At 43.1% G+C, this 25,725-nt stretch overlaps 1 protein-coding gene across 12 annotated transcripts in view; it reads right to left on the bottom strand.

Moving 5' to 3' along the window:
- Positions 1 to 25,725, bottom strand: part of MALRD1 (MAM and LDL receptor class A domain containing 1) — a 450,491-nt gene that overhangs the window by 340,464 nt on the left and 84,302 nt on the right. For all 12 annotated transcript variants that reach the window (XR_008310576.1, XM_053266536.1, XM_053266535.1 and 9 more), the window contains 3 exons: positions 25,342 to 25,485; positions 15,638 to 15,804; positions 3,753 to 3,848 (listed from right to left, as the gene is read on the bottom strand). Coding sequence is in view for 11 of the 12 variants with exons in the window: in XM_053266536.1 (XP_053122511.1) it covers positions 3,753 to 3,848; positions 15,638 to 15,804; positions 25,342 to 25,485 (407 nt within the window). In the remaining variant the exon portion in view is untranslated. The remainder of the gene's footprint in view (positions 1 to 3,752; positions 3,849 to 15,637; positions 15,805 to 25,341; positions 25,486 to 25,725) is intronic.

Raw genomic sequence — 25,725 nt, 5'->3', positions numbered from 1 at the left:
AAGCTCAAGGGGCCTCTGTGGCTTAGAGCAGCTTTTATAAGCTTCAGCGGATATGCCAACTATGACCTTACCTGGACAGAGATAGCTTGGCCACAATTACTCATGCTCTGGTAATCTCTCACTTAGATTACTGCAAAGCATTGTACATGGGGCTGCCTTTGAAAACAATCCGGAAACTGCAGTTGGTATAAAATAGGGCTGCAAAATTATTAACTGGGACTGGGCATTTTTATCCTATTATACCAGTGCTTCATCATCTGCACTGGCTCCCAGTCCATTTCTGGGCCCAATCCAAAGTGCTGGTTTTAACCTTTAAAGCCCTAAATGGCTTGGGACCGGGTTACCTGAGAGAATGCCTTGCCCCACTAGGACCTTAAGATCTTCTTTGGAGGCTCTGGTCAGAGTGCCAACTGAGGTGAAGCAGGTGGCTACTAGGGAGAGGGCCTTTTCAGTGGTTGCACCCCATTTGTGAAACAGCCTCCCCAGTGAGGTTCACCTGGCACCATCACTTTGTTCTTTATTGGCCAGATAAAGACCTTTCTTCTTCTGAACTGACTTAATTTTTAAAAATAGCTTTTTACTGTATTTTGTTTTTGTTTTTGGTCTATTGTAATTTCATGTGTTTTATATGTGTTTTTACTCAGTGTTTTAATGCTGTGTTGTAAGCCTCCCAGAGAACAATTTGTTATGGTGCAGCTAACAAATAAAGTTATATTATTATTATTATTACTATTATTATTAGTAGTAGTAGTAGTATGTAACATTTAAGAAGCCAGCATGTGCGTGGGTGTATTACCCACACAAGCCATTAAACCCGGTGTGCTAACATAAATGGGCCAACTCACATGGTTAATGCATGATTAAACGTGATGGGACACATGTGGAATGCTTATGTGGGTAACAGTTTTATCCATAGCCCACATCCTGTGTAACTCAGGCCTAAGTTGCACTGAATGGCATTGGTTATATGCACATTGTCCTGCCACATGAAATCTGTACAACTCCCAATGCTAACCACTTTATGACCACTTACCTGGACCCAATTGGCACTTAATTTCCAAGTAAACATGCATATGGTTAGGCCATAAAAGCCAACTGAATTAAATTTAACTCTCAGTTTTACTCTCTCTCAACTCTGTTCTCAACAACATGACTGTAATTTGTATGGTGTATGCAAGTGGATCAGATAAAGAGCCCTTTAAATGGATGAACTGCAAAACTACAGCTGATATTACAACAATCTGCATGCTAATTCTTGCAAGGAGATAATACAAGTTAACCCCCCAAAGCCATTAGCAGAGGAGGAAAGGTAAATGCAGGGCTTTCCAGTCTTTACAAAATCTTCTTCCTCCATTAGAAAGCTCACTTTAAATCTCCATATAATACATTTTGCTTCCTTAATTAAGATCTGTTGGAACCATGGGACATTAACTCGTTGGAGTGGAATGAGACACTTCCCCTTCCAAGAGTTATAATTGTGTCCACAGGGCCAGAATATTACTAAAACTTTAAGAACATCGAGAAAGGTCAGTCTCCATATACCACCAGCTTGTCTGGAGGTGATTCAGGAAAGAGCCTTCTCTATAGTCGCTCCTGGGCTGTGGAATGCGCTCCCTATAGATATTAATGGCTTAACATCTTTACCAGCCTTCAAAAGACCCCTTAAGACACATTTTTTTAAGCCAGGCTTTTAGTAATTTCTGAGTTTAAAATTTTTAATTGTTGTTTGGATTTTTAAATTGCTGTAATTTCTGAATGTGTTCGATTTTTAATTCTTGTTTTAATAGCTGTTTGTGTTTGTTTCTGTTTTTGTGAACCGCCTAGAGCCTCTGGAGTCAGGCAGTATATAAATTAAGTAAATAAACTAAAACTAAAACTAAAGTTACTAAAATAGATTTGAACTCAAGTGCTCTATTCAAATGGGTGATCATTTTGTCCTCCTGTATTAGCCCAAGCCTCTTTCTCATTTATGTTTGTACAAAGGCTATGGATTCTGATGAGGGCCCAGGTGCAGGCAGTAGAATAAAATTAGTACTGGAGAAGGCAACCCCTCACCCCATGCCTTCATCATTCCTCTTGCTCACTCACCTGTTCCAGTGAGGAAATCTCTGATTTTGCCCATAGTGGACCGGGACCAGTGGGGAAAACAGTGTGGGTTATAGACAGTCTCCTGCATCATAAGAGACTGTAAACCGCCCAGAGATGTTGTAAGCTGCCCAGAGACGTCAGTTTTGGGTGGTATACAAATATGTAAAATAAAATAAAATAAAATAATAAAATAAAATAGTGTTTAAAGAGACATGCAGGGTCTCCAGGTTGCAATATGGCAACTCTGGTTGGAAAAGCAGAATTTTAATACTATTAAAAGCAAAATAAGTCAAGGTGGGGTTTGATAGGTTCCAGGCTCTGGGTGTTTTTATCCCAACTTAATATTTCACTAGCCAATTCCCTAATTAGCTGCTAAAGTAGTGGCTTGAAGAACTTCTGAACTTTTGCAGGCAATTATAATTTCGGCACAGCTGCATCAAAAGGAGAAAGAAAGAGGAAAATTACTAAAGTCATGTGTTTTTGTTATGCTATACGTTGATTTGCTGTGGGAAACTGCCAGGAGGCAAAATGCCCTGAAACATGTTACAAAGTGCCAAGTGTGTCCATCATGTTTCAAATTCTGTCCTTGTCCTAATGGAGCGCGTAATCCTGCTGCAGCACTGGCACACGTGGCCAACAGCAGCAGCTGGTTGGAAGAATTTAAAAGGGACAATCAATTGGAGCTACAGCTGACTCCAGATGACTGTTCTGCTTAATATGGTTATTGGAGAAAGAAGACCATGAAAACACAGAGAGGAAATGGGGAGAGGGTTGACACAGGAGCCTGTGAGATACACTGGATGTCAGTTGTTATTAGGGTGCATGTCCCCTGTGGCTTGGCTTGGCTATTAGGGTGCATGTCCCCTCTGGCTTGGCTAAGTGAGCTGGAGTGCTTAAAATGGCTGAAGATCACATGTCCAACGGATGTGATCCCACAGTCACTTGCATTCAGGGAGCTTCCCATTCTCCAACATGAAAAAGTCTTTAATATTGCATGGTGATTCATGTCTTCACAGAAGAGAGTGGCAAGTATACAGACAGGCCTGTGCATGCAACACACTCATTAGATTGTGTTGCATCAAGAATACCAGCAATCCTCACTATTTTTTCAAGTGGGGTCCACTTGAGCAAAAAACCTTGGATGCAAGAGCCATTTCCCACTCTGCTGATCACAGTACTGCACTTTTTGCAGTGCTGAGAGGCCCCTTAAAGAGAATGGTTGCCTCCCCATGGTGCCTTACTGTTGCTCTAGGTCAAGATTACTGACATAATGAGTATTTCGCATGCATCAGTCTGGTGGCTGTAGGCCACCTCCAGCAAGATGCCTCTGAATACAAGTTGCAGGGGAGCAACAGCAAGAGAGAAGGCATGCCCCCACCTCTTGCCTGTGGACTTCCCAGAGGTATCTGGTGGACCACTGTGTGAAACAGGATGCTGGACTAGATAGGCCTTGGGCCTAATCCAGCAGGGCTTTTCTTATGTTCTTATGCCATGGGACTGTATAGAGTAGTATTCAGCTTCAGCCAAAGCTTCACACAGGCACAACAATTAGTCAGGGGGCCACACTTAGGGTTGATGAGGACCACCACTGGTCCCCAGGCCTTACAATGAAGAACACCACAAAGCTCTTTCACAGTTAATGTGCTGGTGCTCTTCTTTCTTACCTTTATTTTTTCTGATCCTGTTGGTATTTGTATTTCCACTTTCACCCAGTCATTGTTGGTTGGTACACTGGCTTTCCACAGAACGAGTTGTTCATCCTGACAGTAACAAAACACAATTATTATTTTTTAAGGAAATGGGCATGTGTGTTACCTTGGGCATTTGTAAACAAACTTTCCTGATCTTCCTAAACTGTAATCAGAACAGGCCTTCTATCTCATCATCGCTGACTGTAGGAATATGGTTATCTGTAGTTCTTTACTGTATTTACTGCTCTGATGGCATGGACTCCAGGGAAGACAAGGCATTTATAGTAATTAGGCATAATAATTAAGCAATTATCAGGAGATATCTATGTAAATGTACGATGAACTGCAATGAAAAGTTACAAGGCAGACAAAAAGATAATGTTTTTCCCCCTGAGGCATGTGGTTAATAGGAAATCTTGGTACTCCCTACTGCACCATACTAAAAAAGAAAGAAAGAAAGAACCCACCCCCCAAAAAAGTATATTCCTGTGTGAATAGTCTGCAGACTGATCAGGCTTAGCTCCAGATTCTTGTATCCCCAAACATTATATCCCTGATCTCACCCTAGACATTGAACACTGAGAGACCTATATAGCTATGTGTTGACACCCACAATAACAAAGCATGCTGAGCAGCAGGAAAAGGGAGAGTTAGGTGAAAGGAGGCAAATACTGGGCCCAGTAAAATGACAGGGGCGGTTGAGGAGGAAGGCTGCTCAATCTCACCTCCTCCTCCCCCAGCAAGCACAAAAATGCTGCTGGGAGTACAGACTGTGCTCCCAGACAATCCACACTGGGCCACACAGTGCAGAGCTCTGGAGGCCAGGATGATGCTCTGGAGGCCACGAGTGTGGTGCATTGACAGGATGCCCCTTCAGATGGGTGCTCTAGGTGCCCATCTCTGTGTCTCCTCGGGCCACATGCAGCTCAAGGACACACATGATCCCAGAAACCAGGTTAAGGGAGTGCTTGCTCCCTTAACCTCAGCTAAGAGCCGGGCTTGGAAGTGGGATTAGGTTGGATGGGAGCACTGGGATCTGCACAGATCCTGGGACTCCACACAAGCAGCCTAGCCCAGGCTAGGCTGCTCGTGAGAACAGCTTCGTTATATACTTGAAATCATTTCAACTAAAAACAGAATCAAGGGTTTAAACACTTAACTATGAGTCCCAAGGGAAGCCAACTCTGCATCAACTTGCAGATTCTCAGATAGACCTATAGCACTTGAATGCAACTAACCCCAGGTTTTAGCAAACCATTGAGTTCTTAGTCATGCCACTAGCTTAGATGGCTTTTAGAAAAATGAACAAATTAATGGGGGAAAGATGATAGAACTAGTAGCCGTGTTAACTAAATGGAATCTCCATGTTCAGAATCCTAGCAGAGTTAACAAATCAATCAATCCAGGCCAACCCCTTCAATTCCTTCCTGGCCAGAAACTGGGCTGAGTGAGATCATGTGTGCAGGGTCATCTCCCTGCAGAGTTCAGCCTCTCTCCCCACTACATGCTATTGGACAAGAAAACTAGCATGGAAAGTGGACTGGAATGTTTAACCTAATCCAGTAGGCTGGTTCACACAATTGTTAAAATCAGGATAGAAGATGGGCTACACACATTTGCGTGATCATCAAAACCACACAAATCACTCCAGCCCAGGTTGCTCTGTGTGTGTGTGTGTGGGGGGGGGGGTCTACTCAGCTTTTGTACCCATTCTTTATTGAGGGTGGAGGAGAGGACAGCCCTCCTAACTTGATTCTCTGGTCATGGGAACTCATATGCCTCTTCTACCCAATCCAAATGGCAGCCACCTGTCCTCCCCTGCTCTGCAACCATAGAAAGCTATGGCTACAGTGGTGGCATCAGTGGACACAATAGCTTGCAAAGCACACTCTATGATCCTGAAGCTGGAGAAGCTTTGGCAGGTATACATCCACCCCCTGCTTCTTCATGGCCAATGGAATAGCAGCCACTGATGTCATGAAACATTACAGTCAACTAGCACCTTAAAGCATGCTGGGAAGTCCACCCTTGGAGGACCTCCCATGGAGCGGCGGGGCTTGCAGCCACTGAGTTCAGCAATGGACCTGACAGCTGTCTTGATTGTCCATTTCCTAGTTTGCAGACCAATACGGAGATGCAGCTTGTCTGCTGCTGAGCAGAAGCTTGTTTGTCCCCCAGGGTACATCCAAATGGTCATGTGAATGAGCCTAGTATTTTCTAAGAGGAATCTGGCCCATTTTCTGAATAAGTTTGAAAATGTCAGACAAGCTTCATTAATTAGGTAAATAAACTAACAACATTAATTACCTTGCTTCTATAACTATTTAATGTATAGCAATATCCTTGCTCCCCAATCAGTTTCTTTGCTCCACAAAACCAGTTATTTTAGAGCAGGGGTTCCCAACCTGTGGTACTCCAGATTTTGCTGAATACAGCCCCCATCATCCTCAGCTACAATTTATTGTGGCCGGGGATGATGGGAATTGTAGTTCAACAAATCTGGAGTAACACAGATAGGGAACCCCTGCTCTAGAGTCACTCCTGAACATTTCGTGCCATGACTGACTGACTGACTGGATTAAGTGCCATCAAGTCGGTGTCAACTCTTAGCGACCACATAGATAGATTCTCTCCAGGATGATCTGTGTTCAACTTGGCCTTTAAGGTCTCTCAGTGGTGCATTCATTGCTGTGCTGGGTCTTCACACAATGCATCCAAAATATGATAGGGTGCCAACCACCCCCATGGGTTTCTAACACTCAATACCTCAGAAACAACTCCACACTCAATACCTCAGAAACAACAGAACCCTGTACCCCATGGGTTAGAAACCCATGGGGGTGGTTGGCACCCTATGTGCACTACACCACCACTCGCTCTGGGCCACCCCAGCACCCCCCAAGTGCACTTATGGGGCTGCTGACACCTCAATGCTTCTCTATGGGGAAAAACCTTAAAGACGCCTAAACTTCAACAATTAATCAAAAATCAGCCCTCTGCCCAAATCCTTTGAAAAAATTCAGGTAGCTTCCCTGCCCATAACCGGCACTACCACCAACCCCACACCGCTCTAAGCCACCCTTTTCCCCCCGACGTGAAGCGATACACCCTTCATTATATCTAATGGGGGAAAACCTTAAAGACACGTAAACTTCAACAATTAACCAAAAATCACCCCTTTGCCCAATTCCTTTCAAATAATTCAGGTAGCTTCCTTGCCCACCCTAGGAACTACCAGCCACCACACTGCACTCTACGACACCCCTCCCCCCCCCCGACGTGAAGCTATACATTTGCTGCAATCCTCATTATTCTCTATGAGGAATTCAAAAATACTTTAACAATTCACCAATAATCAGAAGAGTGTCCAATTGCCTTGGGATTTTTTGGGTGGTAGGCACCCCTGCCTGTCTACCACCCACCCCGCTTTTGTGCCCCTAGGTGCTCCACAATAGGGGATATGGACTGGTTCGTGTCCCATTATACTCTATGAGAAAAATAATTAAAAATATTTCAAATATTCATAAAAAATCATAGGGGTGTCTGATTGCTTCAGGGTTTGCATGGTTGTTGGCACCCATGGGTGCTCCACAATAAGGAATAATGGTCTGGTTCGAATCCCATTATATCCTATGAGAAAAAAATAAAAATAATTTTCAATAATTCATAAAAAATAGTACGAGTGTCCGATTGCTTTGGGGTTTGGGTGACAGGTACCCCTGGGTGCCAGCTACCATCCTATCTACTTTTTGAGATCCGAACCAGTTCAGTTCAGATCCGAACCGGTTCAGATCTGAACCAAACCAGGGGGTGGTTTGGACAAAACCAAAACCGAACCACCCCCTCCCGGTTCGGACCCGGTTCGGACCCGAACCGAACCGGGCGAACCGGTTTTATGCACATCCCTACTTCAGAGCCCCCCCGCCACTTGAGAGCTTGGGAGGATAAGTTAAATCGGGGGTTTTTTTGTACCTTTTAACCATCCCCAGAGCCCCACTGCTGCCCCGCGCTGGCCCCACACCTGCTGTGCCAGCTAAATCTTTTTTTTAAAAAACTTTTAACTATCTGCTGCTACACCAATCTGTTCCAAATGACAAATCTGGCCATTTTCTGTGCATGCGCAGAGAGCCCCAAAATGGGCCCAAAATGGCACGATCTGTCATTTGGGAGGCAGGTGGGCTCAGGGAAGGGGCTCTTTCAATCTCCCCCCTGCCTCGGTCTCCCCTCGAGCGGCTACCCCAGCTTCCCCATCCCCGTCACACAGCGGCAGACAGTTAAAAATAAAAAAAGATTTAACTGGTGCGGCAGGCACAGGGCAGCAGCAGGGTGAGCGTGGGGTAGCAGTGTAGCTCTGGGGAGGCCCCCTGGAGACAGGAGGCCATGGGCCTAATTCCTAAGGTCCATGGCTAAATCTGCCTCTAATGGTCGATCCTAAAAGGCAGAAGCTATCCAGCACTTCAGTGTCCATTATCAATGGTTGCTGTGCCTGTTTCATTAGTTTAGTCTTCTTTACATTTAGTCATAGTCCCATTTTTTCACTGTGCTCCTTGACTTTCGCTACTAAAGCTTGCAGATCATCTGCATTCTCAGCTATCAGAGTAGCATCATCAGTGTAGAGCAGGTTATTGATGTTTCTTCCTCCGACTTTAAAACCACACTCTTCTTCCAATCCAGCTTCTCTCAGTATATGTTCAGCATATAAATTGAATAAAGAAGGAGAATAAATAACTCCTTTGCTGATCTGGAACCAGTCTGTTTCACCATGTTCCATCTCGACTGTGGCTTCCTGTCCTGTGTATAGGTTTCTCATGAGAACAATGAGATGTTCTGGGACACCCATTTCCCTAAATTTATTCCACAACTTGACAGGGTTGATGCAATCAAAGGCTTTTCTGTAGTCAATGGAGCACATATTGAGTTATTTTTGGCTTTCTCAATTATCCAGCATGCATCAGCAATGATGTCTCTTGTTCCTCAACCAGCTTGGACATTCAGCATTTCCCTTGCCACGTAGGGCTCTAATCTGCTTTGGATGATCCTGAGCATTATTTTGCTAGCATGTGAAATTAAGGATATTGTGCAATGGTTTGCTCAATATGTTAAAGTCTCCTTTCTTTGGTATGGGTATGTAGACTGACCTCCTCCAGTCTGTTGGCCACTGTGCCATTCTCTAAATTTGCTGACATAGTTTGGTTAGAGCCTTGATTGATTCTTCTTCTGTTGCCTGCCATATTTCTATAGCTACTCCATCAATTCTTGTAGCTTTCTGACTTGGTAATGACTGGAATGCTGATCTAATTTCATCTTCCTGTACTAGAGGTTCTTGCAAGTAGAGGATATCTTCTAGAGTATCTTGGATGTTGACTTCCCTCCTGTACAGATTTTCAGTATACTCCTTCCATCTCTGTTTGATCTTCTCTGAATCAGTTACTATCTGTCCTTTGGCATCCTTTAACATATCAATTTGAATTAGTGTCACAGGCAGCCATATCTGATTCTAGACTTGCACATGAAATAAAGTAAGAAGGCACAGACTATGTTCCTTCATATTTACACCAAGCCTGGCCAGCCAGAGGTTTCATCACAAGAACCAGTGTTGTACACACCAATTCCTTTCTGCAGTTGGTGGTTCTTCACAGTCCAAGGTAGCTTACTAAGCCTTAGACTCTGAAATTCCCCATTTCAGAGAGGAAACCTTTTTCCAGAGAGTAAAAATTGCATCACATCACACAACCTGAAAGTATTGCTGCAGGTTCTACATGCACAACATGAACAGAACAAAATGTCTTTGGGCCCTGAGAGTTACTTCAATTTGTTACTGGTCTCAGTACCATTTGTAGGTTGGAAGAAAAAAAATCAGTTCTGTCTCAGTGTTCATGTCCTTTGAAGCCTTGTTGGTGTTACAGCCAGCAAAAGTTATACTAGTTTGTGTAATGAATATAGACTAATTCCTTAGAAATTGGTATGACCTCAAATCATTTCACCTAAACTCTTAAAAAGAAAAAAAATTCATTGGACGGAATGAAGTGATTCAGTATCTAGATTGTGGCCGAACTGGAACTTATTCAGGAGGTGAGAGGCCCCCTGCTTTTTGTTATAATAGCTCCGGGTCAGAGAGACTCATTTTGTCTCTTTTCCAGTCACAAAGGTTTGGATAACATTCTCCACCCCTTCTGGGAAGAAAAAGTAAGTAATTTGGTAATAGATCATCTAAGTGTCATTGTGTTCTGAACACTGCCCTGCAGTTCACCACTTCTGTTGGCTTCCATCCTCAAAACTATGTTCCTTGTACCTTTGTGGCTCAATTTTTGGCTGATGTTTGTAGGCTTGCTCATTCGTCAAGAAGAGCTCTGTGCCATAGGTTGTAAGTTATATAAATTTTTTCCCAGCTTCTTATGTTAAAACAACAGCAGCAGCAACCTTGAAGGCAAGTCATCATGCACCAACTCAAAAGTATGTCTTCTGGAGATGTTTGTAAATTGTTTTGCTTAGTGGATGCATGTTTAAGGCAAATCTTGCTAAACCTACAAAATAATTACATTTTGACTGCAAAAAGAGCATAATGACAGAAACATGAACAGCCTAAGCAAGTTCAGGGCTGGCCCAAGGATGTTTATTTAGTTATATTTATATACCGCCCTGCCTCCTAAGGTCCCAGGGTGGTTAATAATAAGGTTAAAAAGAGCAAAGGACAGCTCATTGGCCAAAAACCTGGATAAAAAGGGCAGTTCACTTTACTCTAAAGGCTGGAAGAAAGGGAGTCATGCAGGCAACAACTGAAAAGATCCTGTCCCACATGCTCAACACATGGGCCTCAGCAGGTGTCGGCACACAGAGCAGAACCCTCCCAGCTGACCTAGTCAAGTGAATAGATTCAGCTGGGAGCAGACGGTTCCTAAGGTACGAATACGACTAATATATACTGTTTGGGATATTTCTTCAACAAAAGTTCCCCAAGTTTTATACATAGATATAAATAAATAAAACAGGGTACCTGGGGTAGTAATGTGCATGGTTCGGTCCGGGCACACTGTAAAAGACCTCCGGACCGGTTCGAAAGTCCGGCGGTCCGGAGGTTCGGATGGGTGGGGGACTGTTACTTTAAGCGGGGGTGGTGGTAGTACTTCCCCCTCCGCCGCTCTTCCCCCTCCAGCGCTGGTCCTCTTTAAAATCTTCTTGGGGCGGCAGAGTTCCTCCCTGCCACCCCTGCCCCCGTCGTTGTTCCCTAAGCCTTACAGAGACTAGTGCTAGCGGTGCGCATGTGCCCTGCGCGGCGCGCGCGCGCTCGTTTACGTTGCTGGTGCGTGCGCGCCGCATACGTCACACGTGACATGACGTGGCATATGCGGCGCGCATGCGCCAGCGACAGAGACAAGCATGCGCGCCGTGCAGGGCGCATGCGAACCGCTAGCGCTAGTCTCTGTAAGGCTTAGGGAACAACGACGGGGGCAGGGGCGGCAGGGAGGAACTCTGCTGCCCCAAGAAGATTTTAAAGAGGACCAGCACTGGAGGGGGAAGAGCGGCGGGGGGGGGGTAAGTACTACCCCCCCACTTAAAGTAACAGTCCCCCCCTGTGCCGGACCGGGGGACTGCCGGACCGTGCACACCCCTAACCTGGGGACCAAGCCATTTACAAATACAACAAATATTTATATACCGCTTTTCAACCAAAGTTCCTAGAGCGGTTTACATAGATATAAATAAAAACATAAAATGGCTCCCTGTCCCAAAAGGCTCACAATCTAAAAAAGAAACATAAGGTAGACACCAGCAACAGCCACTGGCGGGATGGATAGGGCCAGTTGCTCGCCCCCTGCTCATTAAGGAGAATCAACACTTTTTAAAATGTGCCTCTTTGCTCAGTTAGTGTTTAGGGCTTTAAATGTGATAACAGACACCTTGAACTGTTTTTGGCATGCATGCGCGTGCACACGCACACACACACACACACACACACACACACACACACACTGGGAGGCAGAAGACATGGAGATGCCCATCCTTGCCAGATGCCCACTCGCTTGCCTGCCCCCAGCACTGCCTCCTACCTGCCCACTCAGTCGTCTGCCTGCCTTTGTGGCTGCCACATTCCCTGCTGCCAGACTGGACCTTTTTTGGGCCTTGAAGAACTACAACACATTATAATGTCACCTCAGTATGTCATTATAATGTGTAATGGCAGTTTGTAGTGAACTGCAATATCATTATAACACACTGCAGCACTTCACGGCCTAGCAAAGGCAGAGGCCAGCAGTGCTGGATGAAGTGGGTGTGATAGAAAGGTGAGCAGGCAGGCAGGCAGGCAGGCAATGGAGGGGGCTGTGGGCATGCAAATGAATGGGCAGTGGGGCCAGAGGTGAAGGAGGCCATGAGATGGGCAACCGGTAGGTGCAGCAGCACCCCCCACAGCTTGGCATCCTAGGCAACTGCCTAGGTCTGCTTAATGGACAGGTCAGCCCTGAGCAGGCTGCAGCAAAGAACTGAGGCTGAGAATTATGTCCTCCACCACTGAACTATGTCTCCTCTGTGTAGGTACCCAGGATACCTACTTGAAGGAGGCACCAAGCTGAGCTTAGTGGCTCACAGTTTCTTGAGTGTATTGTCTTTCTTGAGTTAGCTAAGCAGTAAAACGTGGCAACACTGAAAAACTATAGCAGGGGCACACACCTTGCCTGGAGAGCTATTTATCTTAGGCCTAGCAATCTATTTTAGAGCTCATCCTGTGTGGAAGATCCTAGGTTTAACTCCCATTGCCTCTGATCTCAAGGAGAAAAGCTGGGAAATATCTCTCCCCCCCACCCCCACAGCCCATGGAAAGCTCCTGCATCTCAGAGTAGACAGTACTGGGCTAGATGAATCAATGTCAAGGCACAGCTTTCCATCTCTCACCTCCTTTACACAGTAACTTTTGGAAGCAGAAAGAAAGGAGAGACTCTGCTAAACTCATATGTGCCTAACTTCAGTGATTAGGCTCTGGCGCGACCTAATTTTGACCTAATTTTAATTACTTTCAGAAGGAAAGAGCGTATTTTTAATTAAATTCTTTATCGATGCTACAGGATACACTGACCCCTATATGGTGTTTCAGATAAGGACAAGGTTGTAATTTTGGAAGTGCTTAATTTGTAAAAATAAAAAATAGCGGGGACACAGCTCACATCATTTGGATATCACACTACATGCCTGGCAGATACTTCTGTACATATGGTTGCCATTTTTTCCTGACAGTGCTCCTCTGCCTTTGATCACTACAGTAGCCAACACTTAATTTGCAGGTCAGGAAAAGCTCCAGGCTATGAAATGCCCAAACCTGCCACAGCCCAATCCTATCTATATGTTACTATATGTGCTATTTTTCCAGCATGGAAAAACATGCCCATGTGCCTACGTTACGTTCCTACACAGGAACTGTAATGCATAATATCAGCTATCCCACTGATCTTCCGTATCACATGAACAGTTTCCTGCCAGAAACTGACACTGATGAGCAGGCACGCAATCTGATGTGAAGAATCCATGTTATAAGTGGCACAGGCATTGCATGCAGCCCCTTTGCAGAGATGTTAAGGAAATGTAGCATGGTGCTAGGAGCCTTCTGTTCTTCATTTATCCAGTCTCCCTCTCTGTAAAGGAGCTGGATGCATATTCTGTCTACAGATATATTCCTACCACTTCCAATGATGTTAGTTTATCATTAAAAAGAGAGGAAAGGAAATAATTATGGGTAGCAGGCAGGGTACTCTTCTAAATGCTGTGCTGTGGTAGGAATTGCCTGCCAAATCCTTGTTTAATCCTTGTTTTAAACTCCAGGTGCCAGTCTCTGGAGCCATGTCTTCCAACTTTCCTACTGGGCATTAGAGCATCATAACTTCACTATTAGGGATGTGCACAAAACCAGTTTGCCCGGTTCAGTTCAAATTCAAACCAGGTTTGAACCAGGAGTGGGAGGTTTGGTTTTGGTTTTGCTCGAACCTCCTCCTGGTTCGGTTAGAATTAGAACCGTTTTGAACCGTTTCAAACCAGTTCGAACCTCCAAAAGTGAATGGGGTGGTAGCTGGCACCCATAGTACCTACCACCCAAACACCAAAGCAATTGGACACTCGTACCATATTTATGCATTTTTGAAATTTATTTTTATTTTTTCTCATAGGGTATAATGGGACCCAAACCAGCCCATTATCCCCTATTGTGGAGCACCTAGGGGCACAAAAGTGGGGTGGGTGGTGGGCACCCAGGGGTGTCTACCACCCACAAAACCCCAAGGCAATCGGACACGCCTCTGAATATTGGTGAACTGTAAAAGTATTTTTGAATTCCTCACAGGGAATGAGGATTGCAGCAAATGTATAGCTTCACGTCGGGGCGGGGGGGGGGGGAGCGTGTCCTAGAGCAGAGTGTGGTGGGTAGTAGTTCCCAAGGTGGGCAAGAAAGCTATCAGAATTATTTGAAAGGAATTGGGCAAAAGGCTGATTTTTTTTTGTAGTTTATGGGTCTTTAAGGTTTTTCTCCATAAAGAAGCATGGAGGTGTCAGCAAATGTATAACTTCACGTCGTGGGGGTGGTTGGCATCCTTGCTCTGGGCCACCCCCGCACCCCCCCCCCAAGTGCAGTTATGGGGCTGCTGAAACCTCCATTCTTCCCTATGGAGAAAAACCTTAAAGCCACTTGTGGGGTGCTGGGGTGGCCCAGAGTGAGTGGTGGTCTAGTGCACAGAGGGTGCCAATCACATCCATGGGTTGCTAACCCAGGGGGTACTGGGTTTTGTTGTTTCTGAGGTGTTCTGAGTGTAGATTCTTTGGTAGCATATACGGTTTTCAATGACAAACCATGAATCCACTCTCATTGCTAACCTTAAAGACACATAAACTTCAAAAAGCACTTAAAAATCAGCCCTTTGCCCAATTCCTTTCAAATAATTCTGATAGCTTCCTTGCTCCCCTTGGGCACTACCACCCACCACACTCTGCTCTAGGCCACCCCTTTGCTCCCGACATGAAGTTATATATTTGCTGACACCTCCATGCTTCTTTATGGAGAAAACCCTTAAAGACCCTTAAACTTCAAAAATCACTTTAAAATCAGCCTTTTGCCCAATTCCTTTCAAATAATTCTGATAGCTTCCTTGCCCACCTTGGGAACTACCACCCACAACACTCTGCTCTAGGACACCCCCGCCCCCCGACGTGAAGCTATGCATTTGCTGCAATCCTCATTATTCCCTATGAGGAATTCAAAAATACTTTTAAAATTCACCAATAATCGGAGGAGTGTCCAATTGCCTTGGGGTTTTGTGGGTGGTAGGCACCCCTGAATACCTACCACCCACCCCACTTTTGTGCCTCTAGGTGCTCCACAATAGGGGATAATGGGCTGGTTCAGGTCCCATTATACCCTATGAGAAAAAATTAAAAATAAATTTCATAAATGCATAAAAAATGGTACGAGTGTTCAATTGCTTTGGGGTTTGGCTTGTAGGTACCCATGGGTGCCAGATACCACCCCACCCACTTTTGGAGCTTCAAACCAGTTCTAATCAAACCACCCTGTTTGGTTCGAATTCAAACCTGCAGCTCTAACCTGATGGCTGGTTTGGTTCAAATTCGAACCTTCGAACCACCCTGGTTCGAATTCAAACTGGTTTGAATTCGAACCAGTTTGCACATCCCTATTCACTATTGTAAATGCAGAAAGAACTGGTTCCACAGAATATTCTAGAATGCTGCCTTTTAAAAGCTTATAGAAAAGCTTTATTTCCCTTTCCCAGTGAATCAGATGGGAAGAGATACTGGGTGCACTTTGCAAGAGCAAGTCTGTCTTTTCAAGTGAAGATGAATTTCAGTTGCAAATGTTTCCTTACCTGATTAGTATAAAGTACTGCTTTGAGAACGCTGCTGTCCCTCAAGAAGTAAGAAAATGAAAAGTTACATTTCTCACCAAAGCAGTAACACATTGAGCCATTCAGGGACATGATTTTGTATAAAGCACTTTTTGTGTTGTCATTATCTTGCACCCACTTACAGCAGTCTGAAAAAGAAAGTCTCTCCATTAGTTTCTTTTGGAAATAAATTATAGGATTCCTGTAGTTTAAAAGGAGATACACCTACTCTAAAGGCCATAACTTTAATAGGTCTTGAATAAGCAAAGTTATCCAAACTCTTAGTTGCTTGGAAATCAACGAGCCGTAGAAATGAAATAAGCCTAAGGATTGCAATGCGTATATAAGGGTTACCTCAGAAACCTGGGAAGGGGGCTGGTCTGGGAATTAACACAGCTGTCTTTAAAAAAAATCAGTAAAGCAAAAGGATCTAATCTTTCAGATCCCTAGTCCACTCACTGCCCTAGGACTTAGTCGACTGGTTGGTTCAAAATCATGTTAAATCAGCCGCTAAGTAAACTAATGAAACTGGGAGCAGACTATAGGTTTTGGAACTCAGGCTTCCAAAAACTGGCTTAGGAGCACTATTGGGTTTGTGCTAACGATGGGCAACAGTGGTCAATGTAATGCTGAGTCATGTTAAAGGGCATCGGGGGAATTCATGCACGAAAAGAAGAAGCTACAATCCCATCACCCAACCATTTAAACTTGAGTCTCCAGATGTTGTTGGACAACATCTATCATCCAGTAGCAGCCTGTATGGGCAAAGCATGAGGACAGTAAACAAGCTGCAGCTCATCCACTCCAGCTCATCCCCACCCCAGCGACCTCATTCTGTCTTGCCTCCCCTGCCACCATGCTAACCCCAGGTGTGCAGGCTGCTCATTCACCCGGTTCCCCAACCCAGGTGAATGAGAAACAGACATGCCTGAGGTTAACATGGTAGCAGGAGAGGCCAGGAAAGGGAGGGGTGAGTGGGACGAGCTGCATCTGTGGCTCATTTACTGCCTCTGTGCTCTGCCCAACAATGCCACTACCTAGAATGCTCCTCTGATCTCCGCCGTCCCAGCCAACTCCATGATGGAGTCAGTAATTGTGTGGGCAGCCAATCCAGCTGCCCAGGGCAAGCTGACTGCTCGTGTGCAGGGAGAGAGGGTCAAGCCCGCTCTCCCCACAACCCTGCTGCAGGCTCTCCACACTGCTCGTGTAGAGAGCCTCAATGAGTGGTTCCACTTGAATACAATTACTGAATTTGCCCAAATAGAGGGCAACTCTTAATTTAAGACAGCCCCCTTAAAAATAGAGATTAAATACAGGTTAAGCCTGTATTGACCCTAAAGGAAGAGGATGCTAAATTTAAGACAAACACCTCTATTTCTAACCTCAAAGAACCTGGGGGGAAACATAATCTTGGATTCAAGTAAATATGGTATGTTAAATGTACTATTATGGATACTGAGGTTTAAAGACCCAAACTGCCACCTTGCTGGCTAACTCCAATTTTCTGTAGAATCATGATGTCTAGTAATCTTGTCTGGATCTGGCTGTTTTCTGTCTTGATGTGAGATGGACAGACAGACAGACACACACTTACTTACACACACTTTTGTTGTTTTTAAGGGAATAATTTAAAACAAAAAATTCTTCCTTTCTGCAGAAAGTGCTAGGAGTTACAAGTTCTGACCAGTATCTGTACAACAGTTCCAGAGCAAAGTGTTAGCTGGAATATTGTGCATCCAGGTTGCAGAAGCACACTAGTTTACAGTTAAAGCTAGAAACCAATTTCAGCTCTTCTTGACCTTTTGCTCCCGATAAAAGCATTTCTATAGAGGTCTAAGAGATTACTTACATCCTCCATATTCTCTTTTATCTATCAGGAATAAAAAGAGTCACTTGTTCTTTATAAAATATATCATCGCTTTTTACTCCACAATCATTGGGCAATCTAAGTATTTTAAGAAGTCGCTAGTTAAAATCTGCTATGAACCATTCCCCCATGATTAGTAAGTATATAATGCTTCACCCTTCATCTTCTGTGAATAGCAGTTTGGATACTAAATACAGAGCTTGTTCTGGGAAAAGTTTACATCAAAAAGAAAAGAAGATGGCACTGCAGTCAAAGAAGGAATGGTAGGTTCTGAAATGAGGTCAGGCAGTTCTGTTCTTGCTGCTGACCTGCTGTGCATGTTATTCAGTTTCCCATATTGCACTGCACTGCACTCCATCTTCCTTCATGTAATTTAATGTGACCTTGGCACTAAAGTGTATCAACCGTCAATGCTAATTTAAGTTGATTGGCAAGGCAGCAGAAATGTAAGGCAATCACATCTTTAGCATTCTGGCATTTTTGATCCCGTAGAAGCCATGGCTCTTTGACCTCTTCTTCAGCTCAGCCTGAACTCAGCCAGAAATGTTCAGCCTGGACAGCCCTTCTTGTTCACAGAAAAACAGTGCCTGAAGCAAAGGTTTCCGCAGCCCTCTGCTGTTAGAGACTCATGTTTGTTAATATGGAGGAGAACTGGTCTTGCAGTAGCGACGAGCATGAATGGTCTCCTTTGCTAAGTAGAGTCTTGCTTGGTTTGCATTTGGATGGATGACTACACGTGAGCACTGTAAGGTATTCCACTTAGGGGATGGGGCCATAGCTCAGTGAAAGGGCATCTGAGGTCCTAGCTTCACTCCCCAGCATCTCCAGGTAGGGTTGGGAGAGACTCTTGCCTGACACCTTGGAGAGCAGTTACCAATCAGTGTAGAGGCAATACTGAGCTATACGGAACAATGATCTGACTCTGTATAAGGCAGCTTCCTATTATTATTGATTATTTGCTACTCTTGAGCTCCAGCAGTTGTACAAACCACAGACCCCCCTCTGTGCTTTTATATATACCTCTTCCTTCTCTCCTATTGCCCAGGTTCCACAACTAGGGCTTGTAGAAATACACCAAGGTGTGGTGATGGCCCTTCTATGGAAGCAACTATTCAGTAGCTACATGTGACCATGTATCCTGTGCTGGTTTAACATGATATCTATGCAACCATGCTGTTGGTACTGGTCTTGGCTTTTGCAACCCTAATGCCTTTGGGACCTGAGTAGTTGAAAGACCACCATTTGCACATGCACTGCCTTAATATCCTCATCCAAGATTCTTTTCTGGGTGCCCCGCCTTCTGAAGTTGGGCAGGTGGCTACTGGAGATAGAGCCTTTAAAGTGGAAGCATCCACATGGTGGACCTCTCTTTCAAGGTATATTCCCTGGTGCCTTCGTTACTATCTTTTAGGCACAAAGTCGGTCTGGTTATCTTTGAACTTTTAATGGCATTTAATTGCTTTCATGTAATCTGATTTCCCCTCTTTTAATGTGGAACTATTTTATTTTTAATCCAATAGAGACATTTAAAAAGAAAACAAAGAAAAAATATAAGATCAATACATTGATAAATACAGTATTATAGTTATATCAATAAGTTGATACACACACCCCATTTTTTTCCATTTGCTGTTGAACTTTTTGTTGAAAAGTGGTATATACATTCTTAATAACAATATACACATAAATATTAGTTACTGGAGCTGTTTTACTGCTCTTTTTTATCTGGGGCATTTTTTGTTGCATATTTACTGGTTGTTTTATTGCTTATATTGTTTTGTTGTTTTTGTCAGTAGGCTTGATCTATGGCAAGAAGACAGATATAAATTCTGAAAATAAGATATATAAAACATATAGGAAACTGCTTAAGTTTGCTATCTGGCAATATGAGGAGGATAATTCTACCAGTTGGAAATGTGGGGGAAACAGAGCCATAGTGAAATTCTCTTCACGGTGGCTTCTGCAGATGATCTTCTCATGTGATTACTTATATACTGCCGTTTGTGACCATGGGGGAAATGGTTATGTGCAGCCACCCCTTGGGGTGTTTAACATTGCTCTCATGAGTATTCTCATAGTAGAAAATGGATCCTAACTTTTAAAAAGATTTTATTGCACCATGTTCTTTATCTCCTATGTGGAAAATCTTCAAGATTCTAGACACATTCCATTCTGACAGAGTTCACTATTTCTTCTGATAATGCTCTAATGCAAAACTGTCAGTTACAAGCTGGATGTTTGCCCCCCCATTTCTTCTGGTTCTTTCCCGTTAATGTGCAGTGATTTGGTAGGTAATGTTTTGTAATGCGATATTTTTGTATTCTTAATTATTAACATGATGAGGAAAATCACTCAAAGTAGTCCTAATGAAATTAAAAGGACAAGTTAGGAATGCCTAACTTGTCCTTTTAATTTCAATGGACTACTTTGAGTATTTTCCTCCCATGTCAGCCAATGGTTTTATTTTCAAAATCAAAATGTCATGATTAAAAAAACAGAAAGTTCAACCAGCAACCCACTGTGCACACCAATATACTAAGACAAGATTGTGGCTCCTTAAGAAATCTGGATATTCAACTTAATGCAAAATTCTTTTGCACCCAATATTAGGGCACACAATGGGCAATATTGTGTTATTACTATTAAAGAAGGTTCCATCACTATCTGAATTGCCTTTTTCAGCAACTTGAGAGACCAAGCAGGTTACAGATAAGACAGAAAGTTGCCTTATACTGAGTCAGACCATTTAGCTCAGTATTCTAGACTAACTGCCAACAGTTCTCCAGGATTTCAGAAAGGAGTCCCTCCCAACCCTACCTGGAGTTTCCACAACTTGAACCTGGATATTTCTGCATGCAAAGCACATGCTCTGCCACTGAGCTACAGCCCCCTCTCCAATTGTACTGAGGAGATTGGATTTAGGATAAAAGATCAGGTTTTATTCAGGCAGGTTTTCTAATCTTGCTCATTTGTATGCATCTGTATACTGAAAGTTCTTATTAGAGAGTTCTGCTTCTAGACAGCTGTATCCTTGAAGCTCATTCAGAGCAGGACCTTGCATCTCATTTTGTAGCTGTCAGTAAACTTTCCCTTGATTATGATTACCATTTTAAAAGATGGAGTTTATAGGTCAATCTGGGTTGAATAAATGCTGTGATAAACCAACTTGCATGCCCAAAGGGTAACACTTGGTTCAGGATAACATGAGTCTGATTTGTAGGTACTTTCATTACACTATTCTGTGGGGATTGTTTTGCACATTAAAGCATCCACTGAGAAATGATGTCTGTGTGTGGTAGGAGCTGCATACAGTGGCTGTACGTATGTAGCTTGGCAGATGAATCTAGAGCATAGGAAGCTGCCTCACACTGACCATTGGTCTCAGTGCCATCTACACTGACTAGCAGCTACACTGACGCCAGGGTTTCAGGCAGGAGTCTTTCTCAGCCCTACCTGAAGATGCCAGGGATTGAAAGTGGACCTTTTGCATGCAAAGCAGATGCTCTGCCACTGAGCTATGGTTCCATCCCCTAAGGGGAATACTGTACAGCAGAAAATGCTCACATGTATGCTTATCCAAATGCAAACCAAGGTAAACCCTGCTTAGCAAAGGAGACAATTTATATCACAAGACTGACTTAATCCCCTACTTGGTTATACTGCCACATAAATCTCCAAGTCTTGCACCTCTGGTTGCCACTGGATCAGCATGGAAACCCTTATGCTCAAGGCTGATTTATATAGCAAGTCAATCGCATTTTAGCTACTACAGTTCTCTGCCACATGGAAGTAATTCTCAGCTGTCTCCATGTGATTGGTTATTCAAATAATTTTCCCCAATCCATGGCATTTATAATGAGACTCCTAGACTGAGAGCTTCCTTAGATAAGGAAAGAAGCTTCTTAAACACTACGAACTAGTTATATACTGTAGAAGACTAGGCCTTATGCTAGCCTCAATGGGATATAAACATATATTTCTATTGGCTAGTAAAGACGTCAGTATGGAGTTGCAGTTAACATGTTGGAGGAGGACCAGAGAAATGTAGGTTCAAATTCGCAGTTGGTCATGAAGCTTATAGAATGACTTTGGAGTAATCATAATTTCTAGCTTAACCAATCTCACAGGGTTGCCATAAGAATACAATTGAAAGAGAGCCAATGGAAAGAGAGCCTGAGCTTCCTTGGAGGATACACATGTAATGAATAACCTATGCAATGGCCCTTTTATGGATCTCAGCAACAGCTTTCTATAGAACACAGGAGCCCAAGGGAAAATCTGGCACAGAACTTATCTGTAAACTGAACAACATTTATTTGTTGCATTTATCAGATAAGCAGCCAAGGAGGATTGTGTACCATAGACTAAGGTTCAAAATTCAAGTGGAAAGTACTTTCCACATGAATTAAGTATGAAGGCTTCATAGCAAATACGTGAAGTGTACTCAGAGAAACAGAAGCTTGAATACAACCACTTATTGGGATGGAAGAATGTGTTATTTATGGGTTGTTTTTTTCAAATTTGAGAAAGCCAATGTAATCTGCAAGAGTTGAATAAAAACCATGTTGCTGGGTTGTTGTTGTTGGGGTGTTTTTTTAACAACTGAGATGAAGAAAATAAGTTTGCAAAAATAATAGTAAAACAGGGTCCCACTCTCTGCTGAGTGATGAATATTTTAACTGCAGAATTCAATGTGTTGTTAATCCACCCAGCACAGTAATCCACCCAGCACAGTACCTCCAGTGACTGTTGCTGGTGTCTATCTTATGTTTCTTTTTAGATTGTGAGCCTTTTGGGGCCAGGGAGATTTATTTATTATTTCTCTGTGTGAACTGCCCTGAGCTATTTTTGGAAGAGAAGTATAGAAATTGAATGAATGAATGAATAATGGTGTCCTTATTCTATAACTCTGTCATTGTCCAAGATATTTGCAAACTGCTAATAGGTAATGAAATCCAGCAAAGTTGCCAGTTATGACAGCAGGAGAGAAACAAAACTGAAAATACTATAAACAAGCAGGTAACAGATCTCTTAACATTAGGAGAATTAAGTTAACACGTGACAGGAAGATTCTTCTTCAGTCCAGTAGCAACTTTGGTAGAAAAACCATCCCTTAAGGAGCTCCAAATCTACTTTTTTTTTGTTTGTTTGTTTTGCTGGAACAGATCAACACAGCTACCTCCTTGGAATCTGTTACCATTAATTTCAATACGGCTTCTACCACCCTGAACTGGAAGAGTTTAGTGACACAGAAAATAGAAATCAACAGATTTTTAAAAGCCAGTCAAAGTCAGAGGAAAGTTTATCATATCAGTGAGTATGAAAAAATGTTCATTCTACAATCATATTTGTTTCAAAGTAGAATAATCTAGTCATCATATAATCTAGTCATCATTTCAGTCCCGGATATGAGACTGAAACTGCCTTGGTCAATCTAGTGGATGACTTTCGCCAGGAACTAGACAGGGGGAGTGCGTCCCTGTTGGTTCTGCTGGACCTCTCAGCGGCATTCGATACCATCGACCATGGTATCCTTCTGGGCCGCCTCTTGAGTATGGTAATTCCTTTCTTGGGGGGAGGGTCCAGAAGGTGGTGCTGGGGGACTACTGCTCAGCCCCGTGGCCATTGGCCTGTGGGGTCCCGCAGGGTTCAATTTTGTCTCCCATGCTGTTTAACATCTACATGAAGCCGCTGGGAGAGGTCATCCAGAGACTTGGACTGAGTTGTCAGCAATAAGCGGATGACACTCAGCTCTATCTCTCCTTGTCACCGGATCCTAGGGAGACGGTGGATGTTCTGAATCGGGGATTGGAGGCCGTGATGGGCTGGATGTGGGCTAATAAACTGAGACTGAATCCAGACAAGACGGAGGTAATGTTGGTCAGTAGGAGAGCCAATCGGGATGAGGAGATTTTACCAGTTCTGGATGGAGTTGCACTCCCCTTGAAGGAGCAAGTACGCAGCTTGGGGGAACTACTGGACCCAGCTCTGCTTTTGGAAGCTCAGGTGGAGGCGGTGGCCAGGGGTGCCTTTGCACGGCTTCGGCTAGTGCGCCAGCTGCATCCCTTTCTCGAGAAGGCAGATCTGGCCACAGTTACCGATGCCTTAGTCACGTTACAGCTGGATTACTGCAATGTGCTCTACGTGGGGCTGCCCTTGAAGAATATCCGAAAACGGCAGCTTGTACAAAATGCGGCAGCTAGGGTTCTATCTGGAGCTGCCTGGTGTGATCACATCACACTTGTTTTGAAAGAGCTGCACTGGTTACCAATGTGTTTCCGGGTCCAATTCAAGGTGCTGGTTTTGAGCTTTAAAGCCCGTAATGGTTTGGGCCCGGGATACCTGAGGGACCGCCTGCTCCTAAGGGTTTCTGCCCACTTGATGAGATCATCTGAGGGGGCTCTGCTCTAGGTGCCGACAATGAGGGAGGCTAGGTTGTCATGCACTCGGGACAGGGCCTTCTCTGTTGCTGCCCCCAGGCTTTGGAATGCTCTCCCAGTGGCCATTCGCTCCTCAGACTCTGTCACAGTTTTTAGAAAGCTCTTTAAATCTAGGCTTTTTATCCAGGCCTTTAAATGATTGTTTTATTGCTGCTTCTGTGTGTTTTTATCCGTGTATAGTTTTCTGTATTTGTATATTATATATTTTAATATCAGATTGTTTTTATATTTTTAGTTAAATACTTTTAATTCATTTTTATTATGTGTTTTAACTTTTGTAAACCACCTTGAGATTGTTTTTAATGAAAGGCAGTATATAAATCTAACAATAAAATAAATAAAATAAAATCATTATTTAATTTCGTACTCCCTATTTAGTGGGGGGCATGGGATTGAACAAGCTTAGAAAGGAACTTTTGTTTGCAAAGTTGAACCTTAATACAAGGTATTTTTGAGATTAACATATGACATTTCATTTATTAAACTAATCTCTGCTTTTCCTTTATGTTCAGCCATGAAGCATTTTGAGTGACCTGGGCCAGTTTCACTTCCTCTTTATTTTCACATACATACATGCACACACACACACACACACACACACACACACACACACACACACACACAATTAAATAACATCCCTTACGGGATTGTTATGATAATAAAATACTAGTAATTGACATCCTGGTATACCAATCAGAGCTTGTTCAAGGAGAGAAGGAAATAAATGTTGTTAATAATAAGAAAAGTTGCTCTGTACTTGAGCTATCAAACAAAGATGGACTGAATCAGTTTTAAACTTTTGGTACCAGCACATTTGCTGGAACCTCCCAGCAGTTATGAAGAGCTACTTTCTTTTCTCTGACCTTAGAGCAGTTTAAACATATGAAGTTGCCTTACACTGGGTCACACCATTGACCCATCTAACTCATTTAGCTTTTATTATTTAATTTTTTTTACATTGTTCCAAACATATACTTAGTTTTGGTAGAAAATATCACTGAATAATGAAAAACATTTTTCTGTCATAATGAATAGAAAATTATCATCTTATCACTTCTACTGCTGTGACAAAAGGATCAGAGTAGTATGTTTCAGGCACTTTAGACCCCCAGGAGAACAGGATAAAGTCTCTTCCCAAGACAGCAGGAAAAAATGTAACAACAATTAATTAAAATTTAGCAACGAGCAAATGAAAAGTAGGGGGAAACCTTGATTATCATCACTCAAATTCATGTTCCTTTCATTGAAAGGACTTATCTTTATCTAAAACTTACCCAGTTTTTCATTCTAGATTAATAATGGTGCTTTGATACATTTTCAAAACTGTTATCACATTTTTCAGATCAGCAGATAAATACATATTAATTTAGTTTTATTACCATTGGTGTCATTGCTTCTGTCTTTCAGAAGAACAGATTTAAAATCAGGTTCATGTAATTCTTTCATAAGCATCCAGGAAACATGTTCCGATATATTTGAATTCCAGTCACACACTTGAATCTTAAAATTGCCGACCTGCTGAACTGAATAAGAGAAACAATGATGTAGCCCCTTTTGAAGCAAATGTTTATTGTGCTGTGTTCATTATGAAGCTGTTACATGTATTGCTTTCTCTGCTCTTCCCCGATACAGGACATGCAACATTCTCTAAACTGTTATTTGGATGCATTCAATTAATTAATTAATTAATTATTCAAGGTCATAAAGGTCTGGAGTAGGATTGTCTGGAGCTAAGAGTGCTTCCTCAGAGTATTCTCAGTGAC

Source organism: Hemicordylus capensis, chromosome 6 (genome assembly GCF_027244095.1).
Source record: "Hemicordylus capensis ecotype Gifberg chromosome 6, rHemCap1.1.pri, whole genome shotgun sequence".
NCBI lineage: Eukaryota > Metazoa > Chordata > Lepidosauria > Squamata > Cordylidae > Hemicordylus > Hemicordylus capensis.
The sequence above is the reverse complement of the archived record's forward strand: the minus strand, read 5'-3'. Positions and strand labels throughout refer to the sequence as shown.